Source organism: Dromaius novaehollandiae, chromosome 3 (assembly GCF_036370855.1).
Source record: "Dromaius novaehollandiae isolate bDroNov1 chromosome 3, bDroNov1.hap1, whole genome shotgun sequence".
Lineage (NCBI taxonomy): Eukaryota > Metazoa > Chordata > Aves > Casuariiformes > Dromaiidae > Dromaius > Dromaius novaehollandiae.
Window position 1 is genome coordinate 27,279,295 of NC_088100.1, and position 23,501 is coordinate 27,302,795.

General features: G+C 37.0%; 1 protein-coding gene across 1 annotated transcript in view; it reads left to right on the forward strand.

Moving 5' to 3' along the window:
* FAM83B (family with sequence similarity 83 member B) overlaps nucleotides 1-23,197 on the forward strand; it is a 54,869-nt gene extending 31,672 nt beyond the window's left edge. The window contains exons 3-6 of the mRNA XM_026103069.2: nucleotides 3,923-4,087; nucleotides 12,211-12,335; nucleotides 14,491-17,729; nucleotides 19,672-23,197. Coding sequence (XP_025958854.2) covers nucleotides 3,923-4,087; nucleotides 12,211-12,335; nucleotides 14,491-16,849 — 2,649 coding nt within the window. The 3' untranslated portion in view covers nucleotides 16,850-17,729; nucleotides 19,672-23,197. The remainder of the gene's footprint in view (nucleotides 1-3,922; nucleotides 4,088-12,210; nucleotides 12,336-14,490; nucleotides 17,730-19,671) is intronic.
* Nucleotides 23,198-23,501: the final 304 nt, after the last annotated feature.

The window sequence follows — 23,501 nt, forward strand, 5'->3', positions numbered from 1 at the left end:
GAGGAAAAGATTAATAGTGACAACCTAAGCTGATTTTAATTCAATTTTGGGAGGAGAAAATTAGTATAAAGGAGGTTGATTTCTGCATTGGCTCCAATTTTAGTTGATTGATTATTGAAATGTTTTCTTCTATTTAATTCCAAATCAGTGGTAGTTGTTCACTTTTGTTATCCGTAAGATCCATTTTCCTGCTCTGCCAATTTTTTTCTCTTCCCTGAAAGTGTAAAATGCTTCATTTTTCCCAGCTGAGGGCCATTTTCAGTCAGGGGGATAAGCAGCTCCTCAAGGCTTAGAAAGTTCTCTGGGAATGCTGGTGCTGTTTGGCTGGGAGCTAGGGCACCCACCCAGTCTCCCCTGCGCTGTTGGGTGGCCTTTGTATGTACTATGAAGCATAGGTGCTTGCTTTGAAAAAGACTTCTACTTTTCTTAAAATAAATATGTTTTGGAAAGAAATGGGCTGTGTCTAGCATAAGACACTGGATTGTTCTGCTTTGGGAGATTTTTCTTTATACAGAGTAGTGTCATTATGCCCATAAGAACCAGAATTTGTGGAATAAGCAACTTTCTGACCTCTTGTCTACACTTTGAATTCTGTCAGTTCCCACTTCCTTGCTGGTTTTCGCAGTTACATGGCTTCTTCTCCTAATTACCAGGGCAGGAATAAGCTCTGCAATTTTAAAAATAAATGTGAAGCACCACAGTGAAATCTTTTATTCCAAACACCAGCAAGTAACTAATCCACAGCTGGTACCAGTTAGAGCTTTAATCAAGGTATGTAAACATTACAGAATACCAATTTTAGAGTAACTGCCTAGGCTTGGTCTCCTTAACTTCATAGGCCTTGGAAGCCTTAATTCCTCGCTGGGTTTCTCTGTCCCCAAGCTCAGTACTCCCTTCTGCTGCAAAGTAGTGAAATGTACGGGGAAACGTACCCAAGAATTAAAAGTTAAGGGAAGATTAATACCTTTCAAAGCCAGAATATTCTGTGACAGTTATGGAATCCACTCTCTCTGTATCAAAGTCTACACTTTATAAGCAAATGTCTAGTTTGGTTTAAGGAAGTCAGTCTCCAGAAATGACCTCATCACTGTGACTGTTATCTCTTATCAGTGTATATCATATACATTGTTCAAATTTGGCAGTCTTCTTCCTCCAGCAATTGAGCCTAATTATGTTTGTGTTGACTAGATTCAGTGAGGGTTGCTAAGAGTGACTGAGCAGGCTTAATCAGGGCTTCCTTCATGACCAGCCTTTGGTCTGCAGGGGACGGAAAAATGGATGAACGGTCAGTGGTCAGATCATGGCCATGGCTTTGGCTGCATGTCCTTAGGTCTGTGAGGATTTTTCAGCTAGCACAAGCTTTAGCTATCAGAATATAGTGCCCATTGAAAGTCTGAGAGCGAAGGTGAGAACTTTTTCAGCAAACATGAGACATAAATGGGCCCAAAGCAACTGTTCCTAGGAGTAATGACTGACCCGGTAACATGATAGATCTGTAGAACCGAGCACCACACTTCTTTTTGCAATGGCAGTTTGGTACCTTGTAGAATTCACTGTAAAATTTCCAGGATAAATGGTTTAAGAACAATTCTACTAGTGAAGACGAAGAGGAGTACCCTGTTCATCTCTAAGAGATGGTATATCCACATATCTTCAATAGCAGTGATTATTTTTACTAGTAGTGCACATTCATCACTTTCATGTTACCAACTTACTGGCCTACTTGCTTATTTATTTATTTATGTCTTCTTTTCTTTGTGAAAATAGATATGTTAAAGATAGATATGTCCATTATAGTCAGCTTTGTTTTTTAATTGTGTTAGTCTTGTTTCTTCTTTTCTGTATCTGTTAATATATGGTTAATGCAGTCTTCTGATGGTTCACTTCCAGTGTATTAGACTTTGTTACCACAAACCCTACAAACAAGTTAACGTGTTAGATTTGTGCCATAGGAGAATGTCAGAAGGATTTTTGAAGGCTGTACTGATGACTTTGAAAACTTCATGTATTCACATCAGTGTACACTGACGAATCTATTCAAAGTCTATCTCTTACATTTATATGGATGCCTGAATACGATGAGAAACTGTTTCTAAAAGATCTGAAGAAAAGGAAAGATTAAGAAGTTACGGAGTTGAGAAGGAGAGGCCACAAATACATAGTGAAACAAAACAAAACAATTACTTGAGAATAGACCTTCTTCTTTGATCTTTTTACCTAACATATTTGATCTGTTTTGGCAGATTTCTGCTCAGACATAAGTGAAACAAAACAGATAAATAAACAGTGTTGCCATGTTCAGTTAGCTTTGCCTGTTTCAGAAACAAGACCAAGCAGAAGGAGCAGTCTAAAAGTGATGAGATTCTTACAGTCAGAATAAGCTTTTGTATTTATCAGTCTCAGGTTCAGAAATAATTTGCACCTTTAAGAATCACATTCAGTTTTATTTTCAAAAAGTCACTAAAATGAATGAGGTAGTACATATGGCATATTATCTATGATTTTTGAAAGAAGAATTGAATGATTTTATGCTATTCAGTTCCTCTCCACCTGATGAATTTGTAAATATTCCTTCTACTGCCAGATGACATGCTACGGTAAGGACCAAGTCTTCTAATTTTTAATGCTTCAGAAGTTGTCAAAGCCATTGTCTTTTTACCTTTCTTAATGATGTTGATTATTTACTTTTTTTTTTTTTATTGTAGGTCAGCTCTCTGGAAGGCATTAATGTTTCCAGTGTAATAAATATGTATTTAGCATAAGTGAGTCTTTTAGTTCTAAGCAGGCAGGATTCAGATGACTAACTGGAGACATAACTTTTGGTGTGTGCAATATCATTTACCTATTTTTGTGAATGAGATAAATGTTTCAATTCTAGAACAAAATTAGTGATTGTAACTTAAGAATTACAACATTAAAGTTGAGGTATGGAGAGTTTAAAAACTGGTGAGAATGGTAAAGCAAGGTTACTGTCAAGCCTGCCCTGATACCTGTGAAAGGCTTCATTTGATTTGAGTTTGTGTGAGCATCATAGAGCATGTCACATCAAAGAAGCCTCATTAGAGCTTTTTATGAAGAATCTGATGGATAAGAATATTATCTTTGAAAGTTACACAGACACCTACCTGTTCATGTGTTATTTCCTTTGACACTTCAATATAGTTCTTCCCAAATTGCTAACGAGGAGTTAATAGTCTATTGTCTCCAAAATACCATTACCAGGACATTGTTTTTCCCAGTCAGAAATACCTGCATTATTTGAGTAATTGAATATAATTCAGTTCCAGTAATTGAAGGGTATCGATGTCTGGTGTTCAGCACTCTCTGATCTTCCTTAATCAAATTCTCACTAGCTGGAGAAGTTTCATCCCAACGAGTGTGTTGAATCAGTATGAATCTTAGAGTCCTCATTTACTTCTCCAGCTCTTCAAGATCTCCTTACTGATTCCTTCAAACTCTTGTGCTATTAGCTTCATAATAGATGATGAAAATTCAGAACAGTATTTAGATTAAGATGAACCAGTGCCTTGTACAGTAACAGTATTCTTTGAATTTTCTTTTCTGCGATCACACTACAGTTTTATTATGATGGTTCTATTTTTTCTCATAGTATTAGTGTTGCTCAGTTTCCCCATATCTTCTCGCCCACTGACCTCCCTTTTTCCCACGTACCATCCATCCCTATACACCCCCACAACACAACTTTCTGCCAGACTTTGGTGCTTATGAATAATGTCATACAAGCCATCAGTTGACTTCTCAAAAAGAAGATCCAATGATCTTGAGAAGCCTCCAAGGTTAAGTTGTACCATGTGGAAAATAGTAGAACTTTTTGATGGGTAAAAATATTAGTATGTTAGCTGCATGGTGCAAACTTCATATGCATTTATACAATACAATAATTTGTGTCTTTTTCATTCAGGTCATTGCCATAGTTATGGATATGTTTACAGATGTGGATATCTTTAGAGAAATTGTAGAGGCATCTGCTAGAGGGATTGCAGTGTATCTCCTGCTGGATGAGTCAAACTTCAGTCACTTTCTGAAAATGACAGAGAAACAAGGCTGTCAAGTTCAGAGACTCAGGGTAAGGCTTCCTGTTTTATAGTGCATGCATGTTCACTACTCATTCCTCTGCAACCGACTAAAAAGGCATTATTATTTAAAAAGTGATTATCAAATACTGCTTTTTCAAAATGGCTCTAAAGTGTAAATAGGTAAGCCCACAGCAGAACCTTCTATACAAATGTTATTCCCTATAGAAAAATTTTAATCTTTTTCATGTGTGTCAAAAGAAGTGTTTTAGATAGACATGCATGATTTTTCATGTATTATTTAGAAAATAATTTCCACTAATATTTATTGATACCACAGCTTTGAAAAACTTCACTTCTTGTTTGTTATTCTCTTAAATCATCCTGAAAATAGAATCATAAAGATTGTGTAAATTGTTTAAAAAAATAAAATGGTTTACTTCATTTTATGACCATTTCCTTTAAAATGATTATATATGAAAAATACTTTATTTTATATTATATTTTATTTTAGAAGTGTTTTCCTGAAAATCCATGTTATCGTATATTCATGTTATATAAAGAGTATATAGTATGTAGTATGATTATACTTTCATATGTGGAATGTGTAATTTTCTGCAGTGAGAAAGATAATAAGGAGAGTGCTAATGTTTACATTTTTCACTAGCTGTCCTGTACCACCTTAATGCTTAATAGGGAGCACAATCCAAACTGTATGCTGCACTGACCTGATATAAATACTTCATAAAAACTGCTCACAAAGGCAGTGTCCTTTCCTAGTAATATGCCTTCAGCTGGGTGCGTGGGAGGGACAGCACGCTGGGCCCAAAAGCGGGGACGATGGCCCCAAACGTGGAGACATTTGCTGGCTACAAGGGGCCAGGGAGGCAGACGAATCCTTATGGGCTGCCGTGCCATGCTTGCACTTTGCTTCTTCCTTGCATCTATTGGCATGGCATAGGCTTAGCCAGAGTGCGCCGGCTGTGGGCACAGTCACAACGCCCTGGCGCCAAGCACTTTCTCACGCAACCTGCACCCGTCTGCCCTACTCGTATTATTTACTGTATTGTAGATAACGCTGAAGACTGTTGAAAATGTTCCAAGGATATTTCCACAGTTTTCTTTGCAAAGCTCTAAGCACTTCCATGTTTGAACTTCAGTATAGTTGCACTCACAGTTCCCTGTTTCTCTAACTAGTTAGGGCACGTGTGCCTCTGGCAAGAATGTTAGAAAAGCTCTTTTTAGCCTCATGATTTTAAGAACACAGTCCAAAAATCAGATAGGAGGTATGGTGTGTTCGCGAGCATAAAGAGGACTTTTTTCTTAGAATTTTCAAACAAACCTATATTTTACAGATTTTTTTTTCCTCTGGAGTGTTGACTTACGCTCTTACAAGCTTTACCACACCACTTTCCATGCTTGTTTCTTGCATATGGGTGTGTGGGATTGCCCTCTGGTGGCCTAATACACAGAGCTATGGTAACTTTTGGAAAGAAAACATCACAACTATGTTGCAGGTCTGTAAACACTGGTAGTGATTGCCTTCATAAAGTCACTATTTGGCAATAGTTCTGTACCCTGGAACCTGAGATACCACCATTTGCTGGTTACTTGGGTTAACTATGTCATAGAGATTGCCAAACATGGTACATGTCTTTTTATGACTTCAGTTTTGTCCTTCCCAAATAAAATGAATTAGGAGCGTGCACTTCAAGAGATATCTAGGAAAACCATCAAAATAAAATAAAATAAAATCATACTCTGAAGGGTTTACCTAGACTATTTTTAAGTATATCAGAAAATGAAAAATATGTGCCAAAAAGCTAAACAGTAATCCTGTTGTGTGCCATCCTTTTAGTTTAGCTTGTAGTAAAGCTCTTTGAGTTAATGGGCTACTCATGGAAGACTCCCAATGGGTCTCCCTCAGAGAGTAGAGGCTGACAGCTCCCACAGTAAGTATTCTGTGCCTCTCTTCGGGATGAAGAGAAACTGATGGTAACTGTGAGAGAACAGTCAATACTTTGGAGATACTTTGGAGAAGTTTTCAACCCTTTATCTTATTCTCGTTGCCTCATGGTTCACAAAAGCAGACCACCATAAAATTTTTGTGCTTTTGGCTTGTGGTCTTCTTCTTGCACTCAGTGAAAGCAAGAAGAGGACAGAGGTGTATGGGTGTATTTCTTTTCCTTGAGAAGCAGCACCAGCAGCGTTGTTCTTGTTATTCTCTGGCACCGTCTGGTTCAGTTGTGCACAAGTGTGGTAGACAGTCTTTGTGCCGTACACTCCCAACTGAGGAGTTTCTGTAAAGTTGTTCTGTATAAATCAAGGCCTTCTCTGGCTCTTTTTCCCTTCCTTAAAGTTGGTAAAAAAAAATGAGATGATGCAGTGATGAAACAGACTGTATTTTTGAATCCAGATTTATGATTCAATTGTCTTCTGTATGAAAAGAGAATTTATTCATAACTCTAACTGCATAACTATCTGTGCACACAGTTTTCCTTATCTGTAATCTGACTGCTATCAGGGCATGTTTCTCTGTTTATTGATGGATATGACCAAAAAAATTATATACAGTACATTGTAATTATAATTATTAGTTATTAAGTGAATTCCATATAGAAGAATATGAAGTCAGGGGCTTACTGAGGCTCTTTCAGTCCCTTCTACAACATTTCTTCACATCGGTTGGTTTTTACTTAATGTTCATCTTAATATCACCAGGGGATTGCAACTAAAATAAAGAATTCCTTTACTGTCTTTTCCTATTTTTCTTTCCTCACTTTAGATTTCATTTATTATTTTTTAGCTGTCCTACTTTTTCCCCCATTAATTAATGTATTCCTCTTTCTCTTCTCTTCCCTATCCAAATTTCTTTTGATTAACTTTCTCACCAGTCTTGCTTCCTGTTCACGGTCAGCAATTCCTTTTCATAGAAAGATGAACAGAGTCATTATAGATCCTGACTTTTTTTCAGATGATTTTTCAAAAGCTTTCAAAAGCAGCAAATTTTTCCAAAGATCCTTTATTTCTGCTGCTGCAGGAAACTATGACATAGATTTGCACTGCAAAATGCAAAACCGAGACAAACCCCTGAACCACCAGAATGCTTAATTCCATAACTTAATTTTGGATTAGAAACAATGAACCAATGTAGGAGATTCCGGTGTTGTTTAATGCCCAAGAAGTCAACCCAGTTCCTCAGCAGATGTCAGATCATCGTATTTTATTTGATAAAAGGTGAGGCAGGTGGCAGAGGCTCCCTGCTCTGCCAAAAACCTGTTTACTTCTCTGGCAGTAAGGAAGAATCATCTCGCTATAGGAGAATACTGAAAGTAAGTGGGAACCATTTATGTCCTGTTACTCCTCTCAGTACTTTTAATGAAATGGAGGAATAAGAAAATAGTACCAGTAACAGGAGTTTACTTTGTTTTGTGAAATCTACTCCCAGATACACGTGTTTAGACACATAGTAGGAGCTGTTAATGTACTCATGAGAGCTGAATCCAGGCCCCCTTATTTCTCACCAGTGTTATCAATATCATAAATGGTTTTCCAGTGCTTTCAAATTTTGGCCAGATTTGGTTATTAAATAGGCATGCACAGCCTATTTGTCCTGTCTGTGAGAAAACTTGCGTGCTAAGGCCCTAACCCTAGTGAAGTCATTGAGAATTTGCCATTAGTGGTCATTGAATTGGATCCTAAGTCAGAACAGAAGCTGACTCGAAACCTACTTAGTATTCAAACAGTCAATATTATCTCTTAGTAAGAGGAGAGGCCCATGATAATAAATAATGTTAGTAATGATGAACAGTGTGAGAAATGCGATTTTTTTTCTTTAAAGCTGTTGTGCTAAATGTCAGTTAGACATCCATTTTCTTCTTTGTGCATGGTCTTGACAGCAAGTACAGGGTGCGTAATTGAACAACGATAAAAACAGACTCTACAAAAATGAAGTGCTGAAATAAATGATTGAAACCTGTATTTTCATTGTACTTATCTATCATTCTGGAGATTTCTTACTGATAAAAATAAATGCGTAATGTTGAATGATACTTCCAAATGTTAAATGATGCTCATGTGGTTCTCTCTGGGAATAGAGAGGTGCAGTCATACATAAAAAGAGAAGTTAGAGCTTGTTTCCCATATATCATTTGGATAACATTTAATTGGATAGCCCTTATGGCCATCCTTAAATTGTGGTTTGGCCATCCAGACACCTCTGGAGTGTGAACAGTCCCTGAGTCTCCTACGACTCATATTTGAAGGAGAGAGAAGATGCTGTGTCTGGTTTCACAAGCCTCCTAAAATATCAAATCCTTGATTAAATTATACTTCCGTATATACCCACCAACTGTCACTGACAAAAGCAGGTGAGAGGACTAGACAGATTGTCGGTTTGACTTGCTACAGCTGATCCTATGTGCTGTTGTGTGACCCATCAGGCTACTCTGATTCCTACTCAATGTGTAGGTTCATTGCTTTTCTGTAAGTTCATTTTTTCAGGTTCATTTTTTGTAGGTTCACTGCAGTTTACCCAAGATATTGCTCTGAAGGTTCATAAACAAATCATTGCTTTAACCAACAGTGGTGCATAACACTTCTACAGTAATCAATGGCATGCTGTTGTTAGCACTGTTAGTGTGGGAGTCTTGCAGCTTGAGGATGAAACCAAGTAGGAAGGCGAAGCCCAGCGTTTCAGACAAAGTGGAGCTGGCAATTCCATATGTATAGATATAATGCTTCTCATCTTAAATGGAAAACATTAGCAGAGTCTCCAAATCAACCCAATGCCCTTTTATGTCCTCAAAATACTGTCTGTATTTCTAGAGATTATTCACGGTGCTCCTTCCTGGCACCTAATTAGACAGTTTGAAGCAGGTGAAAAATACCAGCTGAGCTGTGGAGGAAAAGGAAGTATTACAAAAGGAAAGTGAGCATGTTCTGTGGCACATGATTTCGTAATGCCGCGTTCCCGTCTTTTAGTAAGATGACAGTCAGACAGGGAAAGAGCTGGTAGGATTAAGGAAGCAGGACAGAAAAGCTGCATGAGGAATAATGCTGAAGAAGAGAAGGAAAGGGAAAAAAGGTAAAATAGGAGAACAGAGGAAACAGAATGACTAAGATTTCAAAAAAATCCAGCAATTTAATATGAATTGTATTCCTTTTTTAGATATGCCTACTTGAAGTTATATTTCAAATTATGAACACCGAAGGCAAAGCTTTTTTATATATGTATGGTAATTTGCAAGCCATTAGCTGTGGTTGTGCCAACAGCATTCCAGATTCCCAAGTGATATTCTGTCCAATATCGGTCAGGCTTTATCTCAGTAAGATCTGATGTATTCCTCTGGCATGGCTTTAGGCCAGTTATCATCTGTTACGGTTATTTGAAAATATAAAAGCCACATCTCAAGTGACCCCTCTTCAAGTTATAAGTGACAAAAATATATAGTTAAATATGACATACAAATATAATTAAATTATAAATAGAATTGGAGAAAACACTTTTAATCATTGAAGTAAATTCAAATTTCATAACTAATTCACAGCATTTTGGTTTATATTAAATGAATGTTTAATATAGTGATAATCTTTAGAATGGGGTAAATTCTAGTATTTTTTTTTTAAGTAATTACTTTTTCCACACTATTTGCTGTTCTAAGGAAAAGCTTTTCATGTAATTACTTTTATTTGCAGTTCAAATAGCTGGTAGAGAAAGAAAAATTTTCTTCACTGGGACTGGTTCATTCAAAGTTCCAAAAAACAGTGCTGGGAAAAGCAGGAAAATTTTCTTTCTTCCTCAAGGTTCCAACTTAAAAAACAAAGTGGAGAAAACCTGAAGAACACAACAGTAGATTGCCAAGGGTGGTTAGCAGTTAAAGATGTTTTTGTTTCTGTCCTTTCTTATTTTTTTCTGAAACTAGATCTAAGCATCCATCTGTACTTTTGCTGAGCCCACATACTTTCTAGAACTGATAGCACTACTAGATAATGCTTCTTTTATTTAATGAATTTGATATGCAGAACTAAGATTAGGAAATAAACTTTATATCTAATGTTTCTAGCACATTTATAATACATTGAAGTCACTAAAAGAAATATTTTTAAAAATTTTAAGAATAAAAGGTATATGTTTAGCAATAAATTTTAAATGCTGTCTTAATACATTTTAATTGAATTGCATTTTTTGTTCAAACTGCTTGACAAAAGTGCTAAGCAAAAACTCATCTAATACATCAAATTTAAGGAACTTGACTAGGTTGAGTCAGATCATAATTTGGCAACTGAGCAGGTCCTATGTGTAACTCTAGTCATTACAAATTATCTCTAGGGAAGCTGTAAGCTTCTTTGTTTTGACGTATGTTTTAAGACACAAACTGAAACCATAAAATATATAGTGATTTAGAAAGTATGTATTATTTGGAAAGATGCTTTCACTTTACGGAGATTTTTTTCTAACCTTTTGAATTTCCTATTTGGAAAAAAAACAGTTCATGAAATTGTAGTAGACAATGTATCATTACCAATTCTACAACCTCTACTAGAACTTCCCATGTTTTAGGTAAACGCATGAGAACCCGCTTAGACAATAAAGGCTCTAAGTGACTTTATTAGAATATTGCAGAGTCAGTCACATTTTATAGACTGGAGTCCTGAGTACTTTAGGTATTAAATGTTTATTTTATCGCTCTGATTTTGCTGAAGTCACACTGTATACACTCTGATCCATTTTGCTCCCTGAACAGACCTACTCCATCTCCCGTACATGGCCTTTGCAGAGCACACTTCTGCCATGATTTTCAACCTCTCCTTGGAGTAGTAAAAGTCAGGAAAGAATTTAGCCATTACAGTTTTATGAATAGGCAAGTGAAGCAAGCTGTTCATCTGTATTCTCAGGTCTTAAATTCCACTGTTTCCATATACATACTTCATGGAGTAATCATGTAGATTCTGCTTTCTTATTGCCAGTGCTAAATTATGGATTTTATGCCCACTGGCATACTAGTAAATTGTCACAAATTAGTGTTGCTAGAACAAATATTTTTATATTGCAAGGCTGGAAACCACAGTAAATGTTGTGATCATTCACAGAGATATTCCAAGCTATTTTTTGTGTCTTGTGAAGCTTTTTTATTCCACATATACATGAGGTAGATGCTCTAGGTTGGTCTGTGTTGAATATAATTTTTGTTTTTTCCTATAAATAACCACCTTTCTGTAACATTTTTTGAAATATTTTTTTTTGCTGTGTCTGTATAACAAGTATTTTTAATTATTGTTATGGTCCAGAAGTTTCTGTAACTTTTTCCTCTGAAATTGGTATATTCTTAGGAACTTAAAAAAAAGTGATACTAGAGAAAAAGTGATTTAAGTAAGTCATTCAGAACTGCACATGCCTAAAAGATATTGTCTCAGCTGAACCAATTTCATCCACAGTCTTGGGGGGAAAAAAAGACCATTCTTTTTTTTAGATCCATCATGGAAAATTTCCGCAGCAGAATTTACTGGAGAGTGTTCTCACAAGTAAAAACTGGAGCTTATGAATATAATTTGGAATTCATACTTAACTGCCATGTAGGGTATACACTACCTATGCATGCTGTAGTGGCATCTCTGAATGGAGATGTGGTAGATCCCATGCTGAAAAGGCAATGGAGGAATCTTTCTGGAGATGACAGAACTACAAGGGATCCTGTGACCAGGTGGTGTTGTTCAATAAATCATCTCAGACTGAGGTGGTTATGGTGATGGATATAGCAGTCTCATTCAATTAAAAGAACGCCACTGTGTTTTCAGGTGTTGTTTCTGACTAGCTGAGATGCTTGGAAATCTTCCAAATACTGAACATCAGATGCTGAAAAGAAAATGTTTTCGGTACAAAATCTCTTTCTCTTGTGCCAGAACCTCAGTTCTGGGAGCGGTGGCTGTGGAACAGGGGAATTTCATTTGTCCGTGGCCTAGCAAATCTCATCAGTCTTTCACACTCAAAGACAAAGCAAGGGCTTGCCTTTTTGGGTATGAAGGGGGCAAGTATGATCAGTGTTTATTGCCCTGCACAGTTTACTTATATGCAATAATATACCTCTTCTCCTACCATACCATAGACTTTTAAACTCCAGGATGCTAAATGTAGAATATAGTATGCCAGTTAAAGTATTTCAATTGTCTTTTTCAGAATATGAGAGTGCGTACAGTAAAAGGACAAGATTACTATTCTAAATCAGGAGCAAAATTCCATGGAAGAATGGAACAAAAATTTCTTCTTGTTGACTGTAAGAAAGTCATATATGGTTCTTACAGGTAAGATCAGTTACAGAGGTGCCCATAGAACACTGATCATCTCATTATGTCTCTTTATTGCAAAATATTTTTTCTATTTCTAAAAATTCTTGTGATAAACTCTGTCAGCAAATTCATTTATTTTTTCTGTAATTTAACAAGTTGCCATAGGTATTTACTGGTAGGTAGTCTAACACAGAGCCAAAATTTGAGGTCCTCTCTTAGTTTTTCACAAATGAAAACTAAAACATATAGCTTTCAGTTCAGCTGAAGACATGATAAATAAAGAGAAAAATTCTGATTTGTCTTATATCGTTTGAATTATTCTTGTTTAACATCCATTCAAGAAAAGGCTAACAAAAATATTTCATAAACTCTCTTGGATAATTTCTCCTTGCAATAATCTTCTAAAACTAACATTATAAACCTGTTCTGTGGCACCTGGTAGTATATTGTGGTCAAATTCAGAACTAAGTTGAAGTAATATGTATTTATACTTGACTAATTTATTCTGCTCTCCACCTTCTTTCCAGTATATGTGTGCAGAGCATAGGCTGGCAGAACTTACAGCTTTGCAGAGTTGGAAGAAAAATAAGTTAAAGCAGGCACAATTTTGTCTCACACGTTATCAGATATTTTCCTTCTTTTCATGCTACTTCTCTCTCCTTTGCCCACTGAATTAATTTCTACCAGCCTGGTGCCTGAGTGCCAGATCCATAGCCACAACTTTCATAGATCTCCACCACCATAAGCTTTTGACAGTCTGGCTCTTTATTTCCTCTGAGACTCAGCCAGCCCCAAATTCAGACTGATGTGTTTAAATGGTGGTGAGGTAAGTGACAAGTTCATAAATGAATCAGTGTAAGAGAGTCCAGAGAGAGTCTGAAAGCTTTGACATCTACAGACAGTGTTAGAGTTTGTGGGAATGTGATAGTTTTTCTCATTTCATTTTGAAAAATAACACTGCTTTAAGAGCTGGTGCTGCGGGGGCTGCAATCATCAATTTCTGCAGAAATTAAGCTTGACTGGTAAAAGAGTCTAGTGATTTTTATCAGGAAAGATGAGTCTTTCTGAATTCTTGTGCTCTGAATTCAATTTAAAGTTAATATTTTGTAAAAATGTTACAAAATATACTATTCTTAATAAGTAATTTAATGAAAATGAATAGAAAAAAAACCTTGTGTGTAATGATTTAATTTAATCTCAGTACACTTTTATTTCCTGAAAGTTACAAAACTAACAAAACAAATAAAACAAAATCAGTAAGATATATGCATGAATACAACAAACCTTTTTCCTAACATCCAGAAGAGAAATGCAAATAAAATACATTGGTTGATTTCATTTAAATTTTCTTTCACTTATTTTTTGACATGAAAGCAGGATAATAAAACAGTTTTTTATTTGTTATAATCTACAGATTACATGGTTGTAGCACCATGACGTTAGGCTTGTTGAAACTTCCTTAATGTACATGTTAATGTATTTTATCTCTTTTTACAGCTGTAAAATAGCTATAAAACTGCTTTCTCTGCTGAGGCTTTTCTCCACTTTTAGCATGTGTTCAGCTATTCTTAGTACAGTAGAAAAGAGGAAAACCTCCTTCATCTGAATATTGCACATTACAGTTAAAAGAAATGTTAATGTCCAATCTGGTGTGCGTGGTAGAAAATGCAATCTTTTTAACAATTCTGGAATGCATCTTTCTGAAAATGTATTTAAAATGAAGTATATTCACAACTATGGAAACAGTTCTGCATATTATTCCAAATACACTCTACATAACCACACATCAGCATTCTCTGACTCAGGATTGAATACAGTGGGACTAATCAACCCTGGTTTCTGTCTTTGTGGAGATAATTTCGTACCATTTGGCAGTTGTACTCCAGTGTTCCACATTTGTGAATACTTTTTGCAATATCCAGTGTTTACAAGGGCAATTATGTAGTTACACACCTATTCCTGCTCCCTTTGAAATCAGTGGAAAGTCCTCTACTGAGTTCAAATGGCATTAGATTAGACCTCCCAAATCCAAATTGCATGAATCATGCCCACAATTAAAAAGTATGCCTGCAAAATCCAAGTTTGGGGGAAAGCTTTCTTATCAAGAGGGAGCAGTATAATGCGTTAGTTCAGAAGAAATGTTTCTAATGGTCATTTGTTCTTTTTTCAGCTTTATGTGGTCATTTGAAAAAACCAACCTCAGTATGGTTCAAGTTATCACAGGACAGCTGGTTGAGTCCTTTGATGAAGAGTTCAGGACACTCTATGCCCGTTCTTCTGTTCCTAGTTCATTTGCCCCTGAATTAGTGCGGGTAAACAGTTGCAGGACACTTTGGGAGAACGATACATACCAGCACTCGGTGTCTTCCTTGGCTTCAGTTTCTAGCCAAAGGAACCTTTTTGGCAGGCAGGACCAGGTTCACAAGCTAGATCCTGTTTATTTGAAAACTCGCGGAAGATATGTAATAAATGAAATTGATAAATACGGCTTGAGAAATCAAGCCTATAATAAACAACCATTTCATCCAGGTTTTAATATGCAAAATCCAATCCAGCAGTATCAACCTAGTGAAAAAAATGAGCACTGGAAGAGACATAGCTATGCTGGAGAGAAGCCAGAAAGGACTCCCTACCTATTGCTCAACAGAGCTATTAATAGAGCCACTAATCCATCAAATACTTGGAAAATGCCATCTGATAGCCTTAGTATTGTATCTTCATTACGAGGAGGATATGCAAATAACTACAATGCACCGCAGCAAAGTTTTGCTGATCAGTTTTCACGACCAAAGATAAATCTCGCAGAAAGGAATTCAATTGTACGGAGATCTTTTAATGGAACAGATAATCATATCCGCCATCTGCAGCAAAGGATGCCAACCCTTGAGCACACGACGAAATCATTCCTGCGTAACTGGCGAATTAAGTCATACTTAAATGATCAGTCAGATTATCCAGCAGAGTCTAATGAATCAGCCTTGGGTGACAGATATGAGGGCTATGACACAGCTGAAAATATTAAAGCTCATGCCCTTTATTCTCATTCTCGCTTAAGATCATCACTGGTGTTTCAGCCAACTCTACCCGAACAGCAGGAAGTAAGCAGCTGTGCAAGTTCTTCAAATTCAACTATAATTGGCTCAGAAGGAAGTGCAACACCTAAAGGGACATCTAATCGTGCCCCAAGTGTGGAAAATGGAATGGGTAATATTTTAGAAGAGCTTAGCACAAATGTCCCACTTAAATCAGATACACCAAAAAAACACAGAATTCATGCTGCAGACAACACAAAACCTAGTGTAAATTCAAATGTGACAGGGGACTCGCCTGTCTACTTGTACACAACATTGTGTGCAGACAAACATGCAGAAAATCTGAAGAACTTTCAAAATGAAAATATACTGAAAAGGAGAAGTTTTCCCATGTTTAATTCAAAGTCTATATTAGACCCTGGTGCCAGCAAACAGGCATCCAGTTATGTTTACAGCACACTGACTAGGAATAGGCTTAAACAGCCAGTTAGTTCAAAACTCCCAGAAGACTTACTGAAGAGCTCTAAAAGTTTGCACAGTGTGACCAATCACTTACCACAGGAGGAGGAAAATCTCAGAGGAGAGCTAAAGAGTCCGACTGCAACCAAGGCAATCTCTATGGCTGCTCTAGCCGAAGCCAGCAAAGAGGAGTCAAGTAAGGACTGCACGTCAAAGAAAGAAACTAAGAATTCCCCAAGTTTTCTAAAAAAAGGATCCCAGAAATTGCGGTCGCTTCTTAATCTCACACCAGACAAGAAGGAAAACTTGTCAAAAAACAAAGCTCCTGCCTTTTACAGAATGTGTAGTAGTTCTGACACTTTGGTTTCTGAAGAAGAGAATCAAAAACCAAAGATTTCTGAAAATAAGACAGATTCTTCCCCAAGGAGAAAGAGAAACACATCATCCAATTCTCAAGGTAGCTTGCAGAGAAGTAAAGAAGATGTCACGAGTAGCCCAACAAAGTCTCCAAAGTCTCCGAAGTCACCAAAACCACCAAAACCTCCGTCTGATGAATGCAATAAAAAGTGTCCTGTCCTGTGCCCCCTTGAAAGTAAGTTCATAGAAACTGCAGGAGATGCATCTACCCCAAGATTTAACACAGAACAAATTCAGTATCAAGATGTAAAAGAAATTACAATGAATGCTACTCCTGACACTGCACCCCTTTCTACTCTACAAAGAGCAAGTTCAGTGACACCCCCGATGGCAAGCTCAAAACGCCAAGAGGAGCTAAGACCTCGTTTGAGTGAAAGGCGTGTTTATAGTCGCTTTGAGCCATTCTGTAAAATGGAAAATGCTAGCCAATCTGCAGGAAATGCACCAAATAGCAGTTCACATCTCTCGGCTATCAAAAGCAAACCCTTAGGGAGCAATTATGGCAGAAGTAATCATGTGGTCAGCTACAACTCAACTGCTTACCATCCACTGCAGCCTAATGAAAATAAGTTCAGAGGATTTATGCAAAAGTTTGGGAACTTTCTACACAAAAATAAGTAAAACTTTTATTGATTGGGGACTGTCTGAAATTCAGCGAGCATAGCAAAGCTGTACATTCCTAACTGGATAAGACTGATGGGCAACTTTTGTAGAGCTTACTTGGGTTTCTTCAGGGACTGGGACATTGGAATGAATGTATATATTTTTACATAATTATCCTAGAATTATTATACTTAAGTCATTACAGAAATTCTGTGTCCATAAGATGTCTCAAGGGAGTTGTTTATAGTGTTTATATTGTAAGATTAATTTTATACATTTTCCTTGTGAAGAAAGTATGTACTAGTGTATTGTAAGATTAAGTGTAAAGCAAAGATGGAGAATGTTTTTAAAGTTCGAATAATACTTTTCCAAAGACTTGCCCTTTAAAAATAGGATAGCACTAGGAATAGTGGCTTGTATCTTTTCAGCACATATATACTCTTTAAAATGATAAACACAAATGTTAATGCATTACATGTTATTTAGCCTTTAAACTCGTCTTGGAAGGCCTCTTTTAGGCTTTATCTTGTTACTAATTTACCCAAGAGCATCTATCGAACTGTTTGGGCCACAGATGGATCTTACTTACTTTATTAGATTTTCCACGTAATTTGATATTTTTCTGAAGTATTTGGCACTACAGATCTTAAAGTGACCTTAATCTGAGCTTTCACAGACTTGTTTACAAGGTTAAACCAGTGTGAATATAGGATGAAAGTTAAAAAAAAAAAAAAAAAATTGCCCTGAAAAGAAGTTACAACTAGCTTAGATTTCAACTCGTTAATTACATTTGTATAACATGCCAGTATTCTGTAATATATTCTAGAAAATGTCTTTTGTTACAATTTTCAATTTGGTGTTTCCTCCAAAAAATTGTCTGTGGACTTCCATTTCTCAGGTAAGTTTTTGAGTTTCACATGCAACAGTCTTTTTTAAATGTTGGCAGATATATTTGTAACTGTGACTTTAATAACCTAATTTTTTGAAAAAGGTTGCAAGCACTTAAGCCTAGGCATATGATGGGGCTTTAAGCTCAACACTGTAATGCTTGAATTGTTCATTTCCTGCTGCCTTACGTCAGGATCGTAGCTACAAAGCCAGGAGTGATTAGCTATCTATGAGGTTCATAAAACTCACCGCATCAAACAGTGAGGCACCTCTCCTAGGGCACAGAAAGTATCAGTGAAAGGTGGTAGCAAGTGTTCAACTTTAGTGAAGGTATTTAGGCACCTAATTACCATCTAAAGGGATGCATCTGTGTTCATCCAAGCCTCTCAATCATAAAAATTCTCCTGATATTGAGTGCCTAAGTCAGATCAGTTCTTATGAAAAATACAGCCAGAGTGATGTGTTTTGGCAGCAGCATGGCTGCTGCTTCTCCTCAGTAGTAATTAGCCAAGGCGTCCAACTGACATTCAAGAAACTCATATGTTTTGTACTTAGTTAGGCATGCTTTGAGAGCAAACACTAAGAATTAAGCCCCACAAGTGGGAGAATGAAAAATGCCTTGTTAGTAAAACTGATTGTGGGTTACACCTGCAGCAGTCACCAGGCAGCTTGGCATTATCAGGATTTAGGTAGCACTATAAATTTCCAGCAAAAGAAATACAGAAATCTGGGAAGCTTGTTTGCTGAAAGCTTATATAGCTAAAGTCTTTGCAACCATAATGTTTCAGGAACATGTTTTCAGATTACACATTAGTCTTAGATCTGAAAGGTCCTACAGCCTTCTCTGGTGGAGTCCCACTGTGAAGGGCCTGGCTTTATTCTTCAAACACCAAAAAGGTGTTTTGTGCACCAGCTGTTCAAGTTCTACCTGTGTCTGTTCTACCTGTGGCTGTAGCAAGAGATTTTATGCTGAAATCTGCTTGTCACCCGTAACCTGCTCCTGCTCCCAGGAGCTCACAGTAGTTATGTCTGTGACTTCAGTGAAACAGGCTCAGCTTTTTGTTCAAACTGCTTCTCAGGCAACCTTACTGGAGAACATGGTGCATCATAGCAATAACTGCTCCACTGTGAGGATGGTATTTATTTTTAAGTCATGTGTCTCAAACCTCTGCTGAAAGTTTCAGTCCCCACTTTACTTATTATCATGGAAGCGATTTTATGGATTTCTTCATGAACACTAGTCACACTTTTCGCTCCACGGTGAAATGTCATACTTGCTATTTTTCCTGAATGGCCAGTTATACTGGAAATACTCTGTCCCAACAGAGGCAGCAATTTCAGACTCTGATCCCAGTGCAAAGACTGTATTTTCAATATAGACACAGCATACTTCCAAAGCTAACCAGCCAATAGCAAGGCCGTTCACACCGTACTTTTTATAATCATAATATTTATTAGCAAGACAGACAGTTATTTGGGATAGTATCCGAATTAACGGGTCTGCAAAGGAACGTAAGATGCAGGTAGTACTAAAAATGGTGCACATAGGTAGGTTTAGGAGGATCTTTAGATTTCCCTCATAGTCGTATGAGCTCTGACATATACTTGCAGGCAATACTATATTTGGGAAGAAAATGAGAGAGGGGATGACAAGGGCCTTCTGGCAAATTTTGAAGTGACAGTTCTTTGCATTTTGTAGTAAAGTTAGGATATCCATCGATACAGTCTGGAAACATTTTACTATTTTTTGATCAAATTAGATTTCTAATTAGAGAGTCCTGAGAAAACAAGTGATTTAATTTACAAAGCCTTGTGGGTTTAGAGATGTGTAGTGTTATTTTGTATTTATACCCTGAAGATGAAGAGCCTTCAGTGAAGAGCCCACTTATTGACTGAATAATATAAAATATTAATCACAATAGAACTAGAGGGTTTTTTTTTTTCCTTTTCAGATATATCCTCAGAGACGCTGCATAAGAATGTTACTGCATTAAGGCCTGATCCAACGTCAACTGAAATGAATGAAAAAGACCTCCACTGACCTCAATGGAAGTTGGATCAGACTCTTAATGTACTGGCACCACTATTTTAGAAATGTTGCAAGGCTGGATACTGCCTGAGGAGCATGAGGCTCCGATTCCAGGGAATATAGCAGGAATACAGCTACTTCTTCAGAGGTGGGGGAGCACAGCAGGGAGCTCTGCAGGGCAGCTGCTGCAAGGACCAACTGTATCACATTTCCTCCAGATTTTTTTGTTAAAGGTGAGAAAACAATTGTTCTCCTGTTCATATCTGATTTGCCTCATGTCTGTGTGGGGAATCTAGTTATTTAACAGAATAAAAAAGAGAAGTAGAAAAAAGGATACCTGCATCCTCATTTTGAACAAGTAAGGGATATGCACATTTTTGGAGGGAAAAATATAATTTATATTTTCGCACTGCCTTTTCCCAAAGCTTTTCTTGATGGTCCTCCTTTTCCCAAGGAGGTGCATATTGTTTCATTTGCCATTAGAACATGCTTTATGCATTGCATGTTAGTTACACTCCAGGCACGCCCGATGCACTCCCAGTTTTGTAAGGCTGTGAAGTAATAGCTATTACTGTGCATGACAGTCATTTGGCCAAATGGCTCGGGACTTGCGAAATCCATAAAAAATTATGTGTCATTTCCACATTAAATGGAGCTCTATTAGCATCATAATGGATCAAAGACGATGGCTGTGTGAAAGCTGATGAGAGTTGTGGAAGGGTGGAGTTGGCCCTCAGGAGTGCAGTGGGCAGTGTAAGGCTGTGCAGCCAGCAGTGTCGGTAGATACAGACCCCTCATATGGTGTGCATTGCATTCACGTCGTAAATAAACCACCCCACATACAATCATAATACCCAGTGAATAAATTGCTTCATTTCTTCAGCCTTGTAATAAAGTTTTTACCACCTCTCCGATTGCAAAATGTTATTATCCTTTTTTAATGAATTTGCCTGAAGAACTGTACTCTTTATTCATGCTAACAAATATGAACTAGATATAAAGAGAGGTTAAAAATTAAGATGAATTAAATTTCCAGTTGTCTAATACATATTATTTGTTACATGTCTTGAGAGCGAAAAATAAGACTAAGCTTATCAGGTGATAGACATTTGTCCATTAATAGCTGAAGAGGTAATACTATTCAGAGAAAAACTGTTTTACCATTTTTCAGCTTTCTAAAATGTGTTAGGAAATGTCATCATTTATAAAAGGAGTCATATGGAAAATAATACCAAAATCTGTTGCGAGACTATGTAAAAATAAATTTTAAAAAAGCTCCATGAGGCTGTACAATAAATGTGTTCATCCATAATATTTTTTCTTCTTGCTCTTACCTGGAATAAGCTGTACAACTAATACATAGCTTTGCAACTGTAAGTAATACACACAGATCAGTACATGGTGCTTACTGTAATGTATTCCCCATATCAATATTGCGCTACACAGATGGGCTAGTTCATATCTTGGATACTGTGATATTTTAGTTGATTTCCATTTAAGTCAAGAGAGTTAGAACAACAAAAAGCTGCAGTCGTTCACTGGTTGTTCAGCCACGTTACTCCGATTTTGTCTTCCCCTGCATGAGTACCTATCCCATTAGTACCCCCATGAGAAGAGAGGAGGTGGCGCTGCACAAAGGCCACCTTGCCATTTCATTCTCTATTTCATACAGGTACTTACAGCTGTCTTAGTAGCTTTCAAAAGAGTGGGTTTTTTCATTTTTTAACTCAAAAGCTAAGGGTTACAGTTAAGCATCCTTTCTTCACATTTCGGCGTGACCCCAAAAAGGTTGCAATGTTCTCAGAGCTGGGTCCTGATTTGAGAAATGAGATGGAATAAAAACTCTGCTCTTGGTTAGCTCAGAATGGAGGGGATTTGCTCCAGTCAAAGCTTCTAGTTAGGATTTCTCCTTTAGTAACATTGACAAGTTTAGTTTTGCCTGAACCCCTTCTTGCTTGAAGCAGTCCCCCCAAAGTCAGTATTTAAAAATAATTTTCATATATTGCCACACTTGAAAAAGTGGCCAAGTCTTCTTTCTGAAAAGGCAGTAGGATTTAGGGTGCTGTATTATCAAATCAATTCTTTGCATACTTTGAAAACATCTTTGTATATTTCTGGAAGAGGATCTAGTTTAATAAAAATGACTGGAAATCCCTCAGGAAGAAGCCGCTGGATTCTGTGAAGACGATGCATCTTTCTCCCACCATATGTGTTAGCACAACTAAAAACTCCATGGATAAGTGCAAAAGATTTTGGGAGGAACAATAAACATTTCTGATAAGAGGCCCATGATACATGTTTATTTTGATAGTGTTCCAAGCAGAAATATTTTAAACACTAAGCACCAGTGGCAAGATTTTACTGTGTTTAAGAAACAAATGTAACCCATTTACCAACATTTGAACACAGGACTCCTGCATGGCTGGTGTACAGTGTCTGCTCTTGCCTCATTTAGCAATGAAATTCAGACTGTCTGCAGCTTCCCAGGCCTTTGGATAAGCCCCGAACAACCGATCCAATGAAGCATTAAACACACACTTACCTTTAAACTAGGCAACCCCAAGATAAAGTTAAAGCATAATGCCAGGCATACGTTTATGTGCTTTCTTAGATTTTGGTGTAAAAAACACCTCAGCAAAGTCTTACAAGAACTAGCTGCTCTGTTTTGGAAAAGTGTTAAATACAAGATTTTGTTGTTGTCTTTGGGCCATGTCTGATTTTGACACACTGTAGTAGACATATTTCTTCCAAATCTTTCATAAGCTGGTGTAAAAACATGGTTTTGATTTTAGGGTCTAGACCTTCAGTGCAGGATCCCTGTGGATCCCTGGCAATCCATCAAATTTCAGAAGGTGGCATGGAAGTGAGTTCAGATAACTAAAAAAAAACCTCAGCTAGACAAAACAGAAAAGCATTTGCACATATTTCCACATAGAGGAAAGGAAGGAAGCAAAATCATAAGATAAAGCCATAACTGAACATTCACAGTGTAATCTTTGCCTGCTGAAAATGAAAGCTGGTACACCAACACTGTAGAAGTGGTCCTTGGATTTGAAAAAAAAATAATAATTATATGGTCTTTGGTTAAAAACAGCTGAGAAACACTGATCTAGATAATGCAAAAGAAACACAAGACATGTTACAAACACACAAAAACCAGAATAGGTATTACTGACTCCAAAGGAGAAAAAAAAAGAATTTTAAAACTTCTAGAGAAAGAAAAGGATTTCTATTAAGTTGGCTTTGATACTCACAGATGAATAAGATTGTCCTGGTCTCATTTAAAGTTGTTACTTAATATATAAATCCGTTTTCTCAGATGGAATTCCTGGATTACATAGTAGCTATGTTATGGATGTACTGTGTATGTACAGATACAACCCAAAAATTGTCTTGAAATAATTTATTACTTTTATTTTTTACCAAATAAAATGTTTCTTTTAAAGCTCGGCTCATTTCTGTGCTCTTGTTTTCACTGCCTTACACTATTAGTAATATTTTTCATTTCAAAATGTAGAACATCTTTTAAAAAAATGCGGACATCAAATCTGTTGAGTAGCATGTTATAAATCTAGGTTTCACGGATGCATGTGGATGCCTCGGTCTTTGCAGAACTGTAAATCTAGCTGTGCCATGTACAGGATCAACCAACCATCCAACCAGCAGATAAAGGATCAGAGCTGACATCACTTTAATGTAAAATTTCTGGAATAGAATATAGGTAGCAACAAGCTAGATCAAAAATTAAACAGG